This window comes from Leucoraja erinacea, chromosome 8 (assembly GCF_028641065.1).
Source record: "Leucoraja erinacea ecotype New England chromosome 8, Leri_hhj_1, whole genome shotgun sequence".
Lineage (NCBI taxonomy): Eukaryota > Metazoa > Chordata > Chondrichthyes > Rajiformes > Rajidae > Leucoraja > Leucoraja erinaceus.
This window is the reverse complement of record NC_073384.1, coordinates 11,742,114-11,762,879: the sequence shown is the minus strand read 5'-3', so window position 1 is coordinate 11,762,879 and position 20,766 is coordinate 11,742,114. Positions and strand designations below refer to the sequence as shown.

Below are 20,766 nucleotides of genomic sequence, written 5' to 3'. Positions count from 1 at the left end.
GTCTCTCTGACAATATGCCTTTGAAAACTACTCTGTGCTGAGAAAGTCAAGAGCATTGCCTTCAGGCATTATATTTCAAACAGATATTGCCTTGACAACATGAATCTAGATCAGTTCTTTACAAATCATCCATTATCCCTTTTATATTCAGAATTTTCTGAATAGATATTGCACAGATTACTGTTTCATAACTAGTGCAAATAAATTTGTTTAAAAAAAAACGTAATTGATCGTGAGTATAAACAGCAGGTTTAGTCGCTGACGATTTAAAGCCAGAATCAACAATTTTTACAGTTTTACCTACTGACAAATATTTACTTGGGCAGAATTATTTATGTCAAATAGAACAAGTTGTCCTACAACTTTAGGCTGTGCACGCCATACGCAAGAAGAAGATTTATCTTGCTTTTTAGCAAAGTAAGCAAATTGCTTTTTTTTAAAAAACTAGAACTGGAGCTCCCGGAGAAAACCCACGTGGTCACAGGGAAAACGTACAAACTCCACACAGACAGCATCCATTGTCAGGATTGAACCTGGGTCTCAGGCGCTGTAAGCCAGCAACTCTACAGCTGTTCCACTGTACTGCCCTTTAACTAATGCAATAAAACCAGTTTAAACCAGATGTCTCATTGAGGATATAACATTATCCCTTTAAATGGTGGTTTTTCTTAATCTTAGGAAGGGCCATGCAAGACTTTTTGCTAAAGCATTCACTTATGTATATTGAAAGGTAGTAGATCCCGGTGGCTTTGTTCGATGGGGTTTGGAGGTTATATGTGCGGGAGTGGAGGGAGGCATTGAAAATGGATGCAAGTATTATCAACATGAAGAGAAATAAGTTTTCATTGGCTCCAGGAAAATTGAGTGTAGTTTTCTTTTGCAGTAGGAACGTAAATTATTTCTCCTTGCATCCAAATGAATCTGAAGTCTGAAAGCTATCAAGCGGATTGGGCTGCAACATACAGGCCACAGCCAAAATCAGGGGCAATCCCTAGCAATCGGGCATCTCTACCAGATGAGCTCTATACCTTTTACACCAATTTTGAACAGGCAAACATGCAAAGTTCCCCATCCCAACCCCATCTTCCAGTCCCGCCTCAAGACCCATCTCGTCACCTCTGCCTATCCTTAGCCCCACGTGCCATCCCTTTTCATCTGTGCGTTAATTGCCCCATACTGTATTTTGAATTGTATTCTGTCTTTACTTTGTGTACTAGTCATGTCTCTACTATTTATTTCATTCCCCTTACATGTTTTTCCTCTACCTGCTAAATTTTTGTAAGGTGTCCTTGAGACTCTTGAAAGGCACCCATAAATAAAATTTATTATTATTATTATCTCCCGGTGGGTCGATCCCATACATCAAGTCAAGACAAGTTGAGTTAATTGTCATATACACAAATGCAGTGAGATATAGATGCAATGAAAATCTTGTTTGCAACAGCATCACAGGCACATAGATGGATGGATGGAGGGAGGGAGGGAGGAGGGAGGGAGGGAGGGAGGGAGGGAGGGAGGGAACCCCCCCCCCCCCCCCCCACAATTATACGACAGTTAAAATATGGGTGTAGAAACAAGACATCAGTACAAATCAAATCTATGGTGGTACAAGGGGCTCAGTCTATGGTGGTACAAGAGATAGGATGAGGATTGTGCAGATCGGTTTAAGAGCCTGATAGTTGTAGGAAAGTAGCTGTTCTTGAACGTGGTGGAATGGGACGTCAGACTTCTGTACCTCCTGCCCGACAGTAGCAGAGAGTAGAGGACTTTACCTGGAAGGTTGGGATGTCGCCTCATGTAAGTGCTTACAATGGAGGGGAGGGCAGTACCAGTGATAGACCGAGCTGAATCCACTATTATCTGCAACCTCTTACGTTCCTGTGCAGGGGAATTGCCATAACATGGCCATGGTCTTGGTGGCAGAAGTCAGATATGCTTCCACAAAGGTACCCATCCAGAAAGTGTTGGCAGGGTTGGAATCCCTAGATTAAGGAACAACTGGCCAGTCTTTATCGACATCTTCAATTTCTCATTTCACCAGTTCATTGTCTCCATTCACTTCAAGGAATCCTCCGTTATTCCAGTCTCCAAGTAAAATAAAGGAATCTTTTCCAATACCTACTGTCCAGTACTCAAACATCAACTAAAATGAAGTGCTTTGAAAGACTGAAAATTGCTCACATCTGTACCAGTCTTCCAAACAATCTACACCACTTACAATTATTGTACAGGAAAAATTGTTTAATGGAGGACACAATCTTGCTTACCCTATATCATGTTTAGTTGAGTTTACAGATGCAGTGTGGAAACAGGCCCTTTGGCCCACTAAATCCATGCCAACCAACAATCATCAGTACACTACTAATCTATACACTCAAGACAATTTACACAAGCCAATTAACCTACAAACCTGCACGTCGTCGGAATGTTGAAGTAAAGCAGAGTACCCGGAGTAAATCCACAGGGAGAACGTGCAGATTCTGCGCAGTCAACACCCAAGGTCACGATCAAACCCAGGTCTCTGGCACTGTGAGGCAGCAACTCTATCACTGTGCTGCCCACTAGACATCAGAGATACAGCACATAAACAGGCCATTCAGCCCACCAAGTCCGTGCCGATCAGCCTACATCTGGATTGCCTTGATAATAAGAACACCTCTGTCAGAATGCTGTTCATTGATTGTAGCCAGTCTTCAACACCATAACACCAAATAAGCTCATCCACAAATTTGTGAATTTTGGCCTTGGGACCTCCATCTTCAACTGCCCTGGACATTCTAATCAGCAGACCTCAATCTGTTAATATTTCCTTCACCATGACCCACAACACTGGTGCCCGTTGCTGTTGTGTGTTCAATCCCTTGCTCTAATCCCTCTATGACCCCAAACGTGGTTGAATCAACCTGAAGAAGGTTCAATCCTGAAACATCGTTTGTCTATTCCTTCAACAGATGCTGCCTGACCAGCTGAGTTCTTCCAGTGCTTTGTGTTTCACTTAAGATTTCAGCCGTGGTGCAGCTGGTGGAGCTGCTGTCTCACAGTGCCAATGACCCAGGTTCAATCCTGACCTCAGCTATTGTGTGTGTGTGTGTGTAATTTGCATATTCTCCCTTTGACCGTGTGGGTTTCCTCCCACATCTCAAAGAGGCAGGTTAATTGACCTGGTCAAAAAGAAGAACCAAAAGAGTCATAAGAATGTTTTGTTGTCGTATGTACCAAAACGGAACAATGACATTCTTACCTGCAGCAGCACAAATTGTAAACATAGTACTCAATAGATAACATAATAAACAAACACAAATAGTATGTATATATATATAATCTTATTTATATAGCACATTTTTAGTCAACTTGCATTGACCCCAAAGTGCTTCACATAATTACATTACATTTACACACAGGCAAAGGTGGGTGAAGTGTCTTGCCCCAAGGACACAATGACAGTATGCACTCCAAGCGGGATTCGAACCAGCTACCTTCCGATCGCCAGCCAAACACTTAGCCCATTGTGCATCTGTCGTCCCTTGTAGGGAGCGATAAGACAAAACTAGTGTGAACGGGTGATCGATGGTCAGGGTGGGCCAAAGGGCCTTGTTCCATGCTGCATCTTTCAAACTGCAGTCGCTTGCCAAACACAAAATGCTGGAGTAACTCAGCAGGACAGGCAGCAGTGTTCAAGAAGGAACTGCAGATGCTGGAAAATCGAAGGTACACAAAAAAAGCTGGAGAAACTCCATAACACCAAATGTGGACAGGACAGGCAGCATCTCTAGTGAGAAGGAAGAGGTGATGTTTCAGATCAAGATCCTTCTTCAGACTGAAATATATTAGTAACACTATCTTCTACAATCTGGTATTTTTCTATTTACACTATCTGTGATACTGAAGAAGGGTCTTGACCTCAAACATCACCTATTCCTTCTCTCCAGAGATGGTGCCTGACTTGCTGAGTTACTCCAGAATTTTGTATCTATCTTCGCCGTAAACTAACATCTGCAGTTCCTTCTTACACATAACTAGTATGATCACGGCTCAGGCAAACCCTTGGCATTTCCTGACCCCAGTGGCTTGCGTTCGATTTCATAGCCAGCTCTAATTATTCAGACGAAATGTGTAGGAAGGAACTACAGATGCTGGTTTACACTGAAGATAGACACAAAATGCTGGAGTAACTCAACGAGGCAGGCGGCATCTCTGGAGAAAAGGAATAGGTGACGTTTCGGGTCGAGACCCTTATAGGGGGGTTGCACGTAAGGTCATTGGGTATTAGGGCTTGACGCACGGAGCCGCTCAATCCATCTGGAAGACATCCGTAACTTCTGGTATATATTATTAATGCAAGAAACGCGTACTTTCCTACCTGTTAAAAACCGCCAAAATGTTGAATTTTTTAACTGTAAAAAATTGTGGAAGTCGGGGTAAGTGTGAGAGACATGTACCCAACTTCAGAATTCCAAACGTGAAGCGAAATGAAGGTAAAGAGAAGCGAGAGCTGAAGGGACAACACAGCTAACGTGCTTGCCGAACATTGGCCGTGCAGATATCAGAATTAAAAAGTTTGCTCACTGCATTTCATCAACAGTAAGGCATTATTTGTGTTTTTTCTTGATTCCTTTGGTATCTAAAAAGTCTCAGGTGATAAATCTGGCTGTAAATTTTGCTTCAGAGGCGTTTTCTTTTTCTATGTAAAAACCCATTTGAGAACCATGGGCGATTTAAAACATTTACAGCCAGATTTATCACTTTGAAACTTTTTAGATGCCAAAGGAATCAAGAAAAAACACAAATAATGCCTTAGTTGATGAAATGCAGTGAGGAAACGGCCAATGTTCGCCAAGCAGCTCTCGCTTCTATCTACCGTCATTTCTCCTCACTTTTTTAAATTCTGAAGTAGGCTAAATATCTCTCACGCTTATCCCGATTTCCATAATAATTTACAGCGCAAAAATTGACAATTTGGGCGGGTTTTAACGGGCCCGCTATGCTGGAAACAATGGTAAGTGCCTACCTGCACTACATCGCGTGTACTCCACTTGGAGTAGCGTGACCCGACTGCCGTGAAACCTCCCTATTAAGACCATTATTCCGCGTCTGCAGTTCCTTCCTACACATGCAGTTGTTGGCTGAAGATAGATACAAAATGCCGGATTAATCCGCGGGGCAGGCAGCATCTCTGGAGAGAAGGAATGGATGACGTCTCGGGTCGAGCCCCTGCTTCAGACAGTTTGGTAGCTTCTGCTCTCAAGGTGGGGCAATGGCCGGCGAGCGGAGGTGGTTGTGACGTCATGCAGAAAGGGCTCTATGCCGACAGCGCTGGTGGAAGTCGCGCTTCGCCATTGGTGGAGCCGAGGCCCGGGTCCCACAATTCCTGGCGCAGGGAGCGACGGCAGCAGCGGCGGCGAATCCAACTCTCCCCCCCCACCGACCACCGCTACCTCCACCTCCACCTCCACCTCCACCTCCACCCCCCTGCCACCCGATCCACCCCGAGCCCGGCCTTCGAAGCCATGGGAGTGCCGGCGTTTTTCCGCTGGCTGAGCCGCAAGTACCCGTCCATCGTGGTGCACTGCGTGGAGGAGAAGGTGCGTATGTGATCCTGCAGGCCTCACTCACCGCACTAGGCCGCAAGCCCCGCTTTCCCCGCCACCGCTACTGATGCGCCCCCGGCCCGGCCCGCCCTCGCTCCCCTCCCTCCCTTATTGTGTGTGTGTGTGGCGGGGGTGGGAGATAAAATCCGCAGGGTTTTTTTATTTTCGTACTTGGATTGTCTTATTGTCGATGATTAAGAACCATATCACGTGATGGGGAATCGATGGGCTCCTCCCTCCAAAGATGGACGCACAAAGTGCTGGAGTAACTCAGCGGGTCGGGCAGCATCTCTGTCTATAGACGCCAAAAGCTGGAGTAACTCAGCGGGTCGGGCAGCATCTCTGTCTATAGACGCCAAAAGCTGGAGTAACTCAGCGGGTCGGGCAGCATCTCTGTCTATAGACGCCAAAAGCTGGAGTAACTCAGCGGGTCGGGCAGCATCTCTGTCTATAGACGCCAAAAGCTGGAGTAACTCAGCGGGTCGGGCAGCGTTTTGTTTTGTAGACACAAAGTCCCACAGGCTATAAGACTGTTAAATGGACTTTGCCCCCTGCCAAGTATCGCGCACAAACCCCCACACTGCAGCAGAGCCACTGTTGTGCCGCTGCCGGTCGGAACGGCTGTTGAATGTTTAGTAGAGTGTTAAATTTGTTCATGACATGTATTTTTTATTTTTATTTCTATTTATTTTTTCATGTACACTGAATGGACACTGGTTGAGCAACGTTTTTTTGTTTCCTCTGGGTATGCGAATACTCAGGAAATGACAATAAAGATATACATACATACATACATACAAGTGCTGGAGTAACTCAGCGGGTCGGGCAGCATCTCTGTCTATAGACAGCAAAAGCTGGAGTAACTCAGCGGGTCGGGCAGCATCTCTGTCTATAGACACCAAAAGCTGGAGTAACTCAGCGGGAGTAAAAACTTTCCCCTGACTCTCAGCCTGAAGAAAGGTCTCAAGCTGAAACGTCACCTATTCCTTTTCTCCAGAGATGCTGACTGACCGGCTGAGTTACTCCAGCTTTTTGTGGCTATCTTTGGTTTAAACCAGCATCTGTAGTTCCTTCTGTTTATCTTTATTTATCACATGTACTGAGGTACAGTGAAAAGTTTTTGTTGTGTGCTAATCAGTCAGCGGAAAGACAATACATAATTGTAATTGAGCCACCATCAATGCACAGAGAAATGATAAGGGGATATAATGTGAATAACGTTTAGTGCAAGGTAAAGTCTGAGGGTCTCCAATGAACCTGGAGAACATGGATAAGTGACATTTGTGGTCGGGACCCTTCAGACTTCAAACGAGGGCTCCTCCCTTGTTTTACTGCCTGGAGTCTCAAACGTTTCTGTAGGAGTACAGAGAAGGTTCACCAGACTGATTCCTGGGATGTCAGGACTTTCATATGAAGAAAGACTGGATAGACTCGGTTTGTACTCGCTAGAATTTAAAAGATTGAGGGGGGATCTTATAGAAACTTACAAAATTCTTAAGGGGTTGGACAGGCTAGATGCAGGAAGATTGTTCCCGATGCTGGGGAAGTCCAGAACAAGGGGTCATAGTTTAAGGATAAGGGGGAAATCTTTTAGGACCGAGATGAGGAAAACTTTTTTCACGCAGAGAGTGGTGAATCTCTGGAATTCTCTGCCACAGAAGGTAGTTGAGGCCAGTTCATTGGCTATATTTAGGAGGGAGTTAGATGTGGCCCTTGTGGCTAAAGGGATTGGGGGGTATGGAGAGAAGGCAAGAACAGGATACTGAGTTGGATGATCAGCCATGATCATATTGAATGGCGGTGCAGGCTCCGAAGGGCCTAATGGCCTATTCCTGCACCTATTTTCTATGTTTCTATGAACTGCAGGTGTTGGTTTACAAAAAAAAAAGACACAAAGTGCTAGAACAAGTCAGTGGGTCAGGCTGCATCACTGATGGCATTTTGGGGTTAGGACCCTTCAATCTGTAAAAAAATCCTGACCATAAACATTATCTGTGACCTTTAGAGATGCTGTCTGACCTGTTGAGTTATCTGCAATTCCTTGTTTCTTCTAATTCAAACAAGTACTAGTCTTCAAATCAAGACGAGGATACTTGCACAAATACTATCTCTCAATGCGGTGATCAAAGTAAAAGTAGGCTGCTTTGCTGTCTGGATTCCCAACTAAGGTGTTTAAACATGCAAGGTGTTCTCAACAGTTGAAATGGCAGAAAGGAAAAAAGAAATTAGGGCATATTTGGGTCCTGACCCAAAAAACATAATCTATCCGTGTTCTCCAGGGATACTAGCTCGTGGAGTTACCCCAGCACTTTCTTTTATTCCCTAAACGTTTCTCTTCATTGCTCGCTTTTAGTAAGCTAAACCTTTTCAGTGATGATACAAGAGACTACAGATATTGACTTCAAGAGACTGAAGTACAATCATGTACTGTCTTTCTGTTGACTGGATAGCACACAACAAAAGCTTTTCGCTGTACCTCGGTACATGTGACAATAAACCAAACTGATTTTGAGCAAAAAAACAATCTGTTGGTGGAATTCAGCTGAGGCAATGAGATATTAAGCAATGGAAAGATCTTGGTGTGGATATCACACAAAAGTGAAAGGAATAGGCCTGATAGTGAAGGTGTTTATTAACGCAAGTGAGATACCTATTGTTATTCACTGAAGGATGCATTGAAAGCACAAGGAAGTGCTAGTGGAATTGTTTGAAACACTCATTCAACCACAAATGGAATACCATTTCCATTTCTCTTTACTTTAGTGAAAGAAAAAAATAATGGCACTGGAAATAATGCAGTGATTTTGGGTTGAAGGATTACTGTTCTGAGGAGAAATTAAGAAGGTTGGAATTGGTTTCTTTGGAACAGAAATATTGGAGCTTTTAAAAGGAATGTAGGAAAGTATACTATGGATAAACTGGAAGGATTTATTTTGGCAAAAGGGACAAGAATTAGAACATGTAAAATGCAAGTTAGTGGAGAGAAGAGTTGGAAGGTTTTTTGGGAGTACAGGTTTTTGCTCAGTGAGGACTTGTAAATCAATCCCTGAACAGATGTTGAAGAACAAACTCTGTTTTACATGCAACTGTAGCTGACTAGTTAAAGACTTGTAACATAGAAGGGTACCATTAGAGAACTGGGGAGAAATGAGTGATCTAAAAAAAAAAGAGGACACAGCCTATGTGCTATCAACCAGTAGCTACTGACTACCACAGTCTGAAGAAGGATCTCGACCCAAAATGTCGCCTATTCCTTTTCTCCAGAGATGCTGCCTGACCCGCTAAGTTACCCCAGTTTTCTTTTTGTCTGTCTTTGGTTTAAAGCAGCATCTGCAGTTCCTTCCTACACGCCACAGTTTTCTTGTCTGACTTCCTTCGACCCAATTTTCTGAAGACTAATCCATTCTTTATCTCTGATTTTGTCACATCTTGCTCTGACTACCACCTCCCAGGCCAGTGCTTCTGAAGTATTCCTTTCCTCATTCCTCAATGAGGTTTATGGGATTCTACAGTATCTGCTCTAGTTCCTCCAATATCTCGCATCCTGAGAAACAAATAGGTTTCACTTGCCTCTGACTTCTACCCCATCTACGTCCATTCAAAGATGACACGAGCTGCAGGAGTAAAACGTATATAACAAAAAGGAAGGTCTGGAACTTCTAGTTTGTTCCAAACATCAAACATACCTTTCCCTTCTCTTTATAAAGTATTTGGTCCTTAGCCAAGGTATGGGCTCACATCTCATAATTGGAGAAGTGATGCTATCACTAATACTGCAGTAAAACATGGTAACGGATTTAAATTAAAAAAACTATTCACTAGGAACATTTTCTGAAGAAAGGTCTTGACCCGAAATGTCACCCATTCCTTCTCACCAGAGATGCTGCCTGTCCTGCTGAGTTACTCCAGCATTATGTGTCTCACTTGGAACATAATCAGAAACCTCATGTAATTGAGAATATTTAGTTCAACAGACATTGTGCAGGGGAAAAAATCAGTATCAAAACATGTTAAGCTATGGAAAATAATGAGTCAGACAATGAGCTAATTGTATCGGGTGGGTCAATTTGCACCTGGCACCTCTGTTTACAGTGCAGAAGTCAGTGCATTACAGTGCAGAAGTCAGAAATGAGCTGCAGTTTGGGTGCCTGTGGTTGAGGCCAAGTCACTGCTTGCAATCTTGTGGGATAGCAATAGGTTGAGGACGATTAAAACTGCTAGGCTTCAGGAATGATGCAGACAATTAGCCACGTTGAAAAAGTTCTCATCCATTACAAACACAGTGTTTTTGTTAGGACCATGTAGCTGCTGCTGCCTTGGTGCCAGCGACCTGGGTTTTATCCTGACCTCGGATGCTGTCTGTGGTATTGTGACTGTGGGTTTCTTGCCACATCCCAAGGATGTTCCTTTGTTGGTTAATGGGCCTCTTTAAAATTGCCCCAGTGTGTTGGGAGTGGATTGGAAAATGGGATAATATAGAACTAGCGTGAGTGGGTGATTAATGGTCAGTCTGGACTCGGTGTTTAGAAGGGCCTGTTTCCAGGCTGTATCACTGAACAGAACACTTTTTTGTTGCTCTTGATCCATCTCTGATTATTAGTCAGATTTATTGAAATGCTCCTGTGATTTTATTTCTGGATCTGTTCCTTTTAGTTCTGACTTTAGTTTTCTTAAGCTACAGCCAAACAAATTAGATAGTCCCCATAAGATGTTATAAGTCTTTCCTCGTCATGATATCTTGGGATCATCCTTACTTTAAACTAAAATGTCCTCATGATGGACAACAGCAAGGCAAGTCTGGTAAACTTGGAGGGGTGGAGATGAGTTGCAAAATAATGAACATCTAGGAGGGTAACTTTTTATTCAATAATTATTAGTATTTTATATTGCACAACTTTTTGTTACTTGTAAAGTAACTTACATGACATATTTAAAAATCTAACAAAAATATTAATTTTACAAATTCTCCAGTAGTATAATAATCAGAGTTCCCACTTATACTTGAAGCTTGAACAGAAATGTTAGCTTGTACTCTGGAGACATGCTTACCTCAGAGTCAAAGGATTTTGGTTTTGTAGTCCCACTGTAGAGACTTTAGGAAGAAATCTTCCAGTAGCCTCATGTTCAAAAAAACACTACTACATTGCATCTCAGTAAAAATCTCTTGGGGAAAATTAATTATTGTATTTTGAAATGTGACAATCTTTTATTGATGTGTTGGGGCATAATTATTGCTGAATAATCTCTTGCTCTGAAAAGGCATAATATGTCCGGTCCCCTATAAAATGAGCATCCTCGGAATACAATGGGTGTGTAATGACTGTTTGTTGATACTTGAGGTCCTTGCCACCAAAGGAGCCTATTTTCAATCAATTTGATTAATTCCGTATGATAGCAAGAAGTGGCTGAGTGATCTGGATGTGGCAAGGTGTGGGCCTATAACAATTTGGGGTGGTGTGCCTAAAGAAGCAGGATACACCCATTTTGCCAACTATTGTCCCTTTAGTTAGCAGAGTTAGGGAAGGGATTGTCAACTATCATTTGGTATTTGTTTATTACTTACTTACTTTTTATTACAGACTCAAGTTCCAGATAAAAGACAATACATTACATTGAATAAATTGCATCCAAAAGCACAATAAATTACATACAAAAGCATAGTAAATTACTTACAAAAGCATAATAAATTACATACAAAGGCACAATACATGGTTTAAGATCAATAATTTAAAAAATCAGTGTCCTACAACTATACCAATATCCCCACAGGTGGGATTGGTAGCGTGTAGTGTTAAACCTTATGTTTGATTAGGCCAAGATGATTTCATTTTCCGAGTCATCAATCCGGTAAATTTATACATAAGATTTCTTAAGACAGTTTGTAAAGTATTGGCTCCTGCAGCCATAAGCATTTCACTTGCACTACACCATGTAAGTCGCTTAAGTAATATTCTCATGGCATCATTATAAGCTACTTCAAGTCTCTATAAGCTTGCTTTTCTGTGGTTTGACCATAGATATGCAGTATAGAGTGGTGTACAATATGCTCTGAACAGATACTTCTTCACTCCATTTGTACACACACTAAACTTGCGTAAGAGAATGTTTGCTTGTGTATTCATCATAGGTGTTGCCTATAAATATCCTCATCATCTGTCAGTTGTTCTGTAATAAAATGTCCAAAATATTTTACCTTATTACAGACACTAAAATCATTATCAGACAATTTAAAATCAGGAAATTTTAGACTTTTATCCTCTTTGGTTCTACAGATCATAACAGCACTCTTACCAGCATTATATTTAATATCATGTTCCACACCATACACAGAACATGGAGCTGCTAGAGACCAGCGCTAGATAGACTAAAGACCACAATATAATCTCCATACAAAATATGGTCCACTAGAGTATTACCAATCGTGTATGGAGATACAGTGGAAAATATTGTGTAATATCCAGGCAGATCAGATCATACACAATGGGTATATTTTAAAGAACTGTGATTAAAAATTGGAAATCCAGAGGAATTGAGGAGACCTTTGGATGGAGAAAAACAAGTTTAATAATTCAGTACAACAAAACATACGCAGGTACCTCATTGGAAGACTTCCAAACAAAATATGCCCCTGAGCTATATTAGGTATGTGAGTGCAGATGGTGAACAGCTTGGCTGAGGAGATAGGTTTTAAGTGTTGTAATGGAGGGAATAAATGGAGTGAAGACACAAAGTGCTGGAGTAGCTTAGTGGGTCAGGCAGCATCTCGGCAGAACATGACTAGGCGACGTTGTCTAAAATTGGATTACCTACCTAGAAGTGGAGAGGTTCGGCGAAGTCTTGGAGTACTTGAGGCCTTGTCCAATTTGGAATGAATTAAACTTTGTGGCAATCTTGAAACCAGATTGGAGGGAGGCAAAGAGCTTGCACTTGAGTTGGGCTGCCGTAAATCGGAGAGAACAGTGAGTTCAGAGGGTAAAAAAATAAGAAGATCATTTTTTTTTTAAGGTACTGTAAGTCAGCAAGCATGGGAGATAATGGGTGTTTGGGAATATGATATTAGCCTGTCCCTCAGAGTTACTCCAGCATTTTGTGTCGACACAAATTAATAGAATGATTCTAGGGTTAAACTATAAGAACAGATTCATACACTAGACTTGCTTTACCTTCAGCATGGTAGCTAAAAGGTTGACCTCATGAGTGCATTTTTAAAAGGAATTGAAGAAATAACTTCCTAGGTTGGGGGTATTAACCAAAGATACTAGAGGGACAGGCAGCATCTCTGGAGAGAAGGAATGGGTGACGTTTCGGGTCGAGACACTTCAGACACTATTAAATTGTGTGCTGCTTTAAAAAAGGCAATATCTTTTGAGGCATATTGTCCATAACATTATTTCAAACTTTAAATGACATCCACCATACCATACACCATAACATTTCTGATCTTTTAATATAATAAATGTTGGCTTTTTTTATGATTAGATTTTGTAGCTGCGCAGTAACTATTATTTATATAAATTAACTCCCTTAACCTCTGATTCTTTCATCCGCTTATCACATTTAGAGAATGCACCGTTCCACGTGCTTTAAGTTGATGACCATGCACCTTCCTATGTTGGAGTCACATCCACCATTGTTTTACCCACTTGTCTAATCAAACAAATATCTATTTGCAGCTCCTTCTCCATCCATGTTATTACTGGCTGTTGATAAATGGCTATAAAATGTGTGTTGCTGATGATGGGCCTGGAGAGGTTTGCTAATCTTCTTGAAAAAAGTCTATGACATAGAATATTCAGAGGGAAAATGTATCCTCTTTCAGTTAAAGAAAATAAGATAATTAAACATGGGTCATAATTTAGACAAAAAATAATCAAACATTTATTCGGCATCTTATCTGGTTGTTCAGCTTGAAGAGCAATTAAATACTCTGTTGTGGCGTAGCACAGTCATTACATTCACCTGAGCACCATTATGTAGTATGATCGTGCTGTCATGATGGAAAACTTTTTAATTTTATATGTGGAAGATTTTTTTTTAATGTTTTGAAATCATGGTGATGATTCTGATGGAAATCTGGCATAAATGTGGTAGAGATAAGGTGGATGGAAAATCTGCCCTATAGGTATGAGGTATTTGAGACTTTAACTGTACATGATCCACACGATTGGCTTCACTTCTCTAGTAGAATCTGGCACAGAGCACATCCTGGTGAAGGAAGAGAATATTTGGAAGTTGGTTCCGGAGGTGAGTGCAGTGGGATGCACTCATAATATCCAAAAGAACAATCTCTGGTACAATTCATGAGTTTAGAGGGGAAGAAGATGTCTGGCACAGGGTCAGATCACAGGTTATTTGTGATAAAATAAAAATACTTTAATTAATTTTTACCACTTGGAATGGTTATGCTGCTATTGGTCTCACGATAACTACCTGGTGTAATCAAGCCCAATCTGTATATTTAAACATTCAGGATTATAACACATGGCACAAGATAGGAAAGGTTTAGAGGAATGTGTGCCGAATGTGGAGAGATGGGATTAGCATAAATGGGGTAGCTTGGTTGGCATGGGCAAGTTGGGCTGAAGGGCTTGTTTACATGCTATATGACTGACTATGACACTAATAACGGATTAAGATCAGGGCCCGTGGGTTTAAATAACATCAAGCATGTTTCCTTGCTAGCTGGATGGGGTTAAATTCGGCCTTGTGTTGTAGTGTATTGTTTGACAATAATTGTATAATTGCTTCTACCATGTTCAAATGATGCACTAATGTTGATGAAGGTAGTTTGCACAATGGTTCCCCAATTAGCATCACTGCCCAGCGATCCATTGTAGAATTCTTGGCGTAGAGTGATTTTGTTTCATGAAAAATGGTATAAAACAAAACAAAATCCTTAATCTATCAACTTCCCAGTTTACAAGGTGATTAAGTGCACCCAGGTAGATTACAAAATATGGCCATATTGTACATATATACCTGGCCAATTGGAACATGTTAAATCATTGTCACTTGGCCATTGAGTGCAGAATATATGATATTTCCTTTCAGTTGATTAAATTAGTATTCCTGGAAAGACATCCTGTACACTATGCAGTTTCAGGATAATCACCTGTTTAGTCTTTTGCATTGGAGCAACATAATTGGTATTAAAGGGAAGTTTAATTTTAACATCAATAATTTTCTTCCCTTAATTATACTCAAGAGATAACTGAAAGAAAATAATTTCCATAACTTTGCATTTGTGTATTTATGACTTTTCTATATTCAATCTTGTGCAGGCTAAGGAAGTCAATGGAGTCAAAGTTCCAGTGGACTGCAGTAAACCTAATCCAAATGACGTGGAGTTTGATAATCTGTACTTGGACATGAATGGCATTATTCACCCTTGCACCCATCCTGAAAACAAGTAATATTTATTTTTAATTTTCATTTCTCTTATCGTTCTGTTTTTCTCTTGTACTGAGTCTAACCTTTATTTTTAAATGCGTCTTACAGGCCAGCTCCCAAGAACGAAGATGAAATGATGGTGGCCATATTTGAATATATTGATCGATTGTTCAACATTATTAGACCAAGGCGCCTACTTTACATGGCAATAGATGGAGTTGTAAGTATCTTTTTCTACATTCTACAGCCTGGTTGCATGCACTTGGTTTATAATCTATTTCCATTGATCTAGATCTAACTCGTTTGATAGTCCGTATATTAAGATTAAATCTTGACACGAATGGTTCCATGTTATGATCAATCTATGACCTCTGCCATGTGCTACTGGTAACATCAGAAATAAAATGATAGATTTTTAATCATGTTAAATTTCATTTACGAGGATGTCTGTTGAAACAGTTATTTTACATATATATACTCTGTCTCAAGCTGTAAAAATTAAAAAAATAAATTTGGAGTATCAGCATAGAAAACATCTATTGCATATTGCTTTCATTTATTGTATCTTTTCATTTATGGTACCAAAATGATTTATTCATGTAGAAAATGTTGGCATATACTGTACAAATGATTTACTGTTGGAAAATTTTCTGTGGAAGTGATACACAACAGTGAAATTGGCATTAAATTATTTTAACAATTGGAGATCCTATCAACATTTAAATGTTGGCGGCTCAGTAGCGCAGTGGTAAATTTGCCTCCTCAGAGGGCCTGAGACCCAGGTTTGATCATGACTACGGGTGCTGTCTGAGTTTGAGTTTGTAAGTTCTCCCTATGACTGGGTTTTCTCCGGGTGCTCTGGTTTCCTCCCACACCACAAAAACATACAATTTTTTAGTTTAATTGCCTTCTCTAAAATTGTCCCTCGTGTGTAGGATAGAACTAGTGTACGGGTGATTGTTGGTCGGCGGGGACTCAATGGGCCAAAGGGCCTGTTTCCACACTGTCTCTATACTAAACTAAACCAAACTTTGAACTGGCATTTTTTTGTTCCGGTCAAAAATATTTTATGCATTCAATAGCATAGTGGTATCAATTAATAAATGTAGCAGTCTATTATTTGTAAGTTGGCTTATTTTTGTAGTAGTTCTATTATTTGAAAATTTCAGAATTATCGTACAAATGAAGAGCCTATAAACTAAGAGAATGTTTAGTGAGTCAAATTTCCATGGGAATGTTTTTTGCATTATACTGATTCTTAGCTATTATTCTAGGCTAATAAGCTGTATTGTAGGTTTATCGAATGTGATTGTACTGATCAATTAATGAGATTTTAAAAGGAATGTTTCACGTGCCCAATTCAAGTGCTTCTAAATAACAATGCTCTGGCACAGAGGCGGTGAACATTCAGGAAAATTAACCACTAAATACTGTATATTTATACTGAATTATTTTATAGTTGTAATCACATTTTTATTTGCTAATTACATGGGCCTTTACACAGGCAGTTACGTATAATAAGGGTGGTAATTTTATTTGCAATACCACTGTGTATCTGTGAAACAAGATGATATTCTGTCCTGTTATATAATTTGGCGCAAAATTGAAAAGTCAAATCACAAAGATTTTTAATTCTTTTTTGAGCAACTTTTATCTTTCAAACTGCTGTTAAATCTGAATTTTAAATTAGCAAAGGAAAATTGTCTTCATATTTGACCTCAATCAATGTTGGTGAACTTGGTGGTCTACAAAATTTTCAGCAATTTACTTCAGTTTAGATTTCTTTGGCCTAGATTTCTTTGGTTTCGAGCACCCATCACTTGTTTTGTAGTTAATTATAAATAAATTGAGGTTAATTAAATTAAGGTTGCACTAAACCTTATTCTTATGTGAAACAATTATTTAATTCTGAGATTACAGTGATTGAAGTTAATTAATTTGATCTTTTTGTGATAAAGTAGACGCACAGAGTGTTTAGTTGTCTGTTTTTAAGTGGACACAAGCACAAGAGATATTCATGTTAACAATTGCTGAACACCGTTTGCAATTAGGTAATTGATAGTCCTCGAGTGTATATCTTTTATTATTTCTGTCATCAATTACCTCTGCATAGGTTGGGGTTAATTGTTTCCAGAGAAAAAATATCACCAGATTATCTTTTATTTTGATTCATTTTCTATATTTGTAATATTCTTATCTTGTGTATATAAATAATGCACTGAAATTATGGACTTTCTTATCCTTTACAGTAATAGTATATAACTAGTAATGCAGACAATGAATAGCAATGCACACAGGTAGATTCAAGATTCAAGATAGATTTAATTGTCACGTGTGCCTGATGGCACAGTGAAATTAATTTCCATACAGCCATACAATAAAAATCAACAGGACACAACACACTATAGAGTTTGACATAAAACATCCCCACACAACGGAATCAAAGTTCCCCACTGTGTGGGAAGGCACCAAAGTCAGTCTTCTTCCTCCACTATTCCCCGTGGTCAGGGCCTCCCCAAGCCCTCCGCAGTTGCCGCTACGGGCGGCCCGATGTTCAGGACCGCATGCCGGGGTGTTAAAAGTCCAACGTCGGGGCTGCGGGACGTCCTCAGTGGCGTGGACACAGAGTCGGCCCCCTCCTACCGGAGTCTGCGGCTTCCAAAGTCCGCAGGCCGCGCCGGGTGGAGACTGCTGCTGGCGGCCCTCTGCAAGGCGCCCCAGGACTCCACGATGCCGTAGGCAGAGGCTGCTGCCAGTGCAGCGCCCCTACAAAGGTACAGCTGTAACCAAGGGTTAACAGATTATAAAGTTGAATTTAGCGATCATTAATAATTACGGCATAATCAGCAGGTAACTGCATAAATGTTGTGGAGTTGCATAAATATTACAAAATATCCTACTTTCTCCCTTAACCACCCACCCCCACTAGTTAGAACATGGTAGAATTGAATATAGCTTAAGTCGTAAGAATACTTGTAACGAGCAGACTGACTGTTTTAGGCTCCACGCGCCAAAATGAACCAGCAGCGATCTAGACGTTTCCGAGCATCGAAAGAAGGAATGGAGCTTGTGGAGGAGAAGAAAAAAGTGAGAGAAGAAGTGCTTTCTAAAGGTATGCCATAATTCTGTTGTGAGAAATAGAATCGGTAGTACGATCTGTCCCCGGCACCTGTTTGGCCATTTTGCAAGTCCAGGTAGCTTGTCAATGTCAAAGGGTATGATTTTCCTCAAATTCAAATATCCAACCTTGGTTTTGAGCATCCAAGCTTCAATGGGATAGAGAATTTTGCTGATTTGCAAGCTCCCAGTTGATTGAATTTCTCTTGATTGCATCTGGAAATGTAGTATTTTGTACCATGATCTTGCAACTGAGTTGCATGCTTTCTATCTAGTACATGGAGCTCCTCAGCAATCGGATAAGTGCTCTCAGAATCTTACACCTTTCAACGAGTTTACCTTTCCTTCCAAACTCCAGTGAATATCTCACAATCTCTTCCCATTAGACAACTCTCATATCCAAGAATAATTGAACAAAACATTTGTTGCTCCTCTGAAGCTTGGTATATGTTCCCTTATTACAGAGAACAAAAATTCCCGGAATACATAAGAATGCAAGGAGTATACCTGTTGATCCCTTGAGCCTGCTGTTCCTTTTGGAAAACTCCCAGTTGATCCAATCTTTGCCTCATCGCCATTTTCCAAATCTTTCATACCTCTTTATTCTTGAAGATACAAGGAGCTGCAGGTGCTAGTTAAACAAAAAACCTTAATTTGAAATGATAAACCTCGAAAGTTAATCTTTGCATTTCACCAGCTGCAGTCAGCCAAACTGGAAGTAATCTGTGTTCCTATTTTTTTTTTTAACCCTTTATACTAATACGCTTTCACACGTTTGTCGCCTTTTCATCTCCAGCCTTTGCCACTTACTCTGTCCACCTGACTATCGTACCCCTTCACCTGTGTCCGCCTATCACTTGTTAGGCTGTATCACCCCACCCTCTCTTCCAGCTTTCTCCTCCCGACTATAATCAGTCTAAAAAAAGGTCTTGATCTAAATCCATCTTTTTCACATATGCAGCCTGACCTGCTAAGTTACACTAACACTTTGTGTTTTACTCAAGAAAGGAAGGTATGTAAATAACATTCTAATTGTCATAGAATCATGAAAAGCTATGGTTACAGATGAAAGCCATTTAGTTTATCATGTCCATGGTGGTCAAAGATGAATTGGATTAATCCCACATTCCAACTCCTGATCCCTTGCCATTGTGCGGAATGCTTTAATGGATGCAGGAGGGAGAAGACTGGGAGATTACAATGGTCCTTGAGATTGAATGAAATGCAGCAAAGGATTTGTTAGCATACTTTTACTATTCTCCTTGCAAAGGTCTTATTGAAACGTAATTTGCTTGTGACTATGGCATTTCTCCTTTTTGCTATCAACAGAATGAAATTAGACATGAATTTCACAGCATTTTGGGGAGTAATCCTGCAGATGTTTTTCAAATACAATTTGTGATATTTGTTGTGTATTTGCAGGTGGACATCTTCCTTCAGATGAAGCTAAAGAACGGTTTGACAGCAACTGCATTACTCCTGTAAGTATTATTCATCAGAGAATGGACGTGAATTTTCAGTGTAGATATGGTATTAAGGTTTTATCGTTGAAATCTTTATTCTAGGGAACAGAATTCATGGATAACTTGGCACAATGCCTACGATACTATGTGGCCGATCGCCTAAATAGCGATCCTGGATGGAAAGACTTAACAGTGAGTGTTGGCTCATTTTAATTTTAATAATGTGAATGATTACAAGCGGGTCAATGTGAATGATTGTTAAACCGGTCAAATTTATCGTATGGAAATCTTCCATCTTGTATTTATAATGCTCTTTAAATTGGGAATAAAAAAAATATGATAATAAGTAGGAACAAGAATGGACCATTCAGACCTCGTCTGCTCTACTATTCAGTAGTAATGGATGATCCAACCATGCTTGAATCCTTTTATTTGCCTTTCTCCAAAACTAGTCTGATGAAGGGTTCCGACCCAAAACGTCACGTATCCATTTTCTCCAGATATGCTGTCTGACCCGCTTGGTTGCTCCAGCAATTTCTACATTATTAAGTTTCGACATTAAGTTTCTACATTATTCCTCAATCTATCGGTTGTATTTTTTGCTGATTTGATGATGCTGTTTCAGTATACTGCTGCTAATCTTTACAACATCCCACACTTTTTTTTAAAATTGGATATCATAACCATTTCCCCTGTGTTATGATATCCAATTTATGTTATGAGATTCACTGACATCATCCACCAGTATGCCAGTCATATACACATGAAATCTTTTTCGGTTGTCCAAAGAACATCTTTATTTGCAAACTGATAATAAGGTGGCATTTATTACCCCATGGCCACTGCAGAAAAAGCCATTGGCCAAGTGCAACATGAGATCTACATTGTTGTAACCATTCATCATTCCGTCTTATTTTGTCTTGCACTGCACTGATAAGCTATTATGCTACAACCTCCAGATACAATCCATGTTGACCTGATGCTTTGGTTATTGAACATTACTGGTATCGCGCTTGCTTCTGAGCCAAATGGTTGAGTTCACATTACACACCAGAAAGTGAAGCGCAGGTTTATACTGACAGTCTGTGAACTGCCCAGACAATGGTCCCAACTCGGCACAAGCCAAATAATAAAAATCTATTAGTGCAACAATGAATTTTAAGTGCAGCATTGAGTTTCCAAGCAGATCCCACAGATAGATATTTAAA

General features: G+C 40.3%; 1 protein-coding gene across 3 annotated transcripts in view; it reads left to right on the top strand.

Moving 5' to 3' along the window:
- The first annotated feature begins 5,386 nt into the window (after positions 1-5,386).
- The window catches only part of xrn2 (5'-3' exoribonuclease 2), a 68,672-nt gene continuing 53,292 nt past the window's right edge, over positions 5,387-20,766 (top strand). For all 3 annotated transcript variants that reach the window (XM_055638980.1, XM_055638979.1, XM_055638978.1), the window contains exons 1-6: positions 5,387-5,582; positions 14,870-14,997; positions 15,087-15,198; positions 17,979-18,090; positions 19,518-19,576; positions 19,661-19,750. In XM_055638980.1, coding sequence (XP_055494955.1) covers positions 5,508-5,582; positions 14,870-14,997; positions 15,087-15,198; positions 17,979-18,090; positions 19,518-19,576; positions 19,661-19,750 — 576 coding nt within the window. In that variant the 5' untranslated portion in view covers positions 5,387-5,507. The remainder of the gene's footprint in view (positions 5,583-14,869; positions 14,998-15,086; positions 15,199-17,978; positions 18,091-19,517; positions 19,577-19,660; positions 19,751-20,766) is intronic.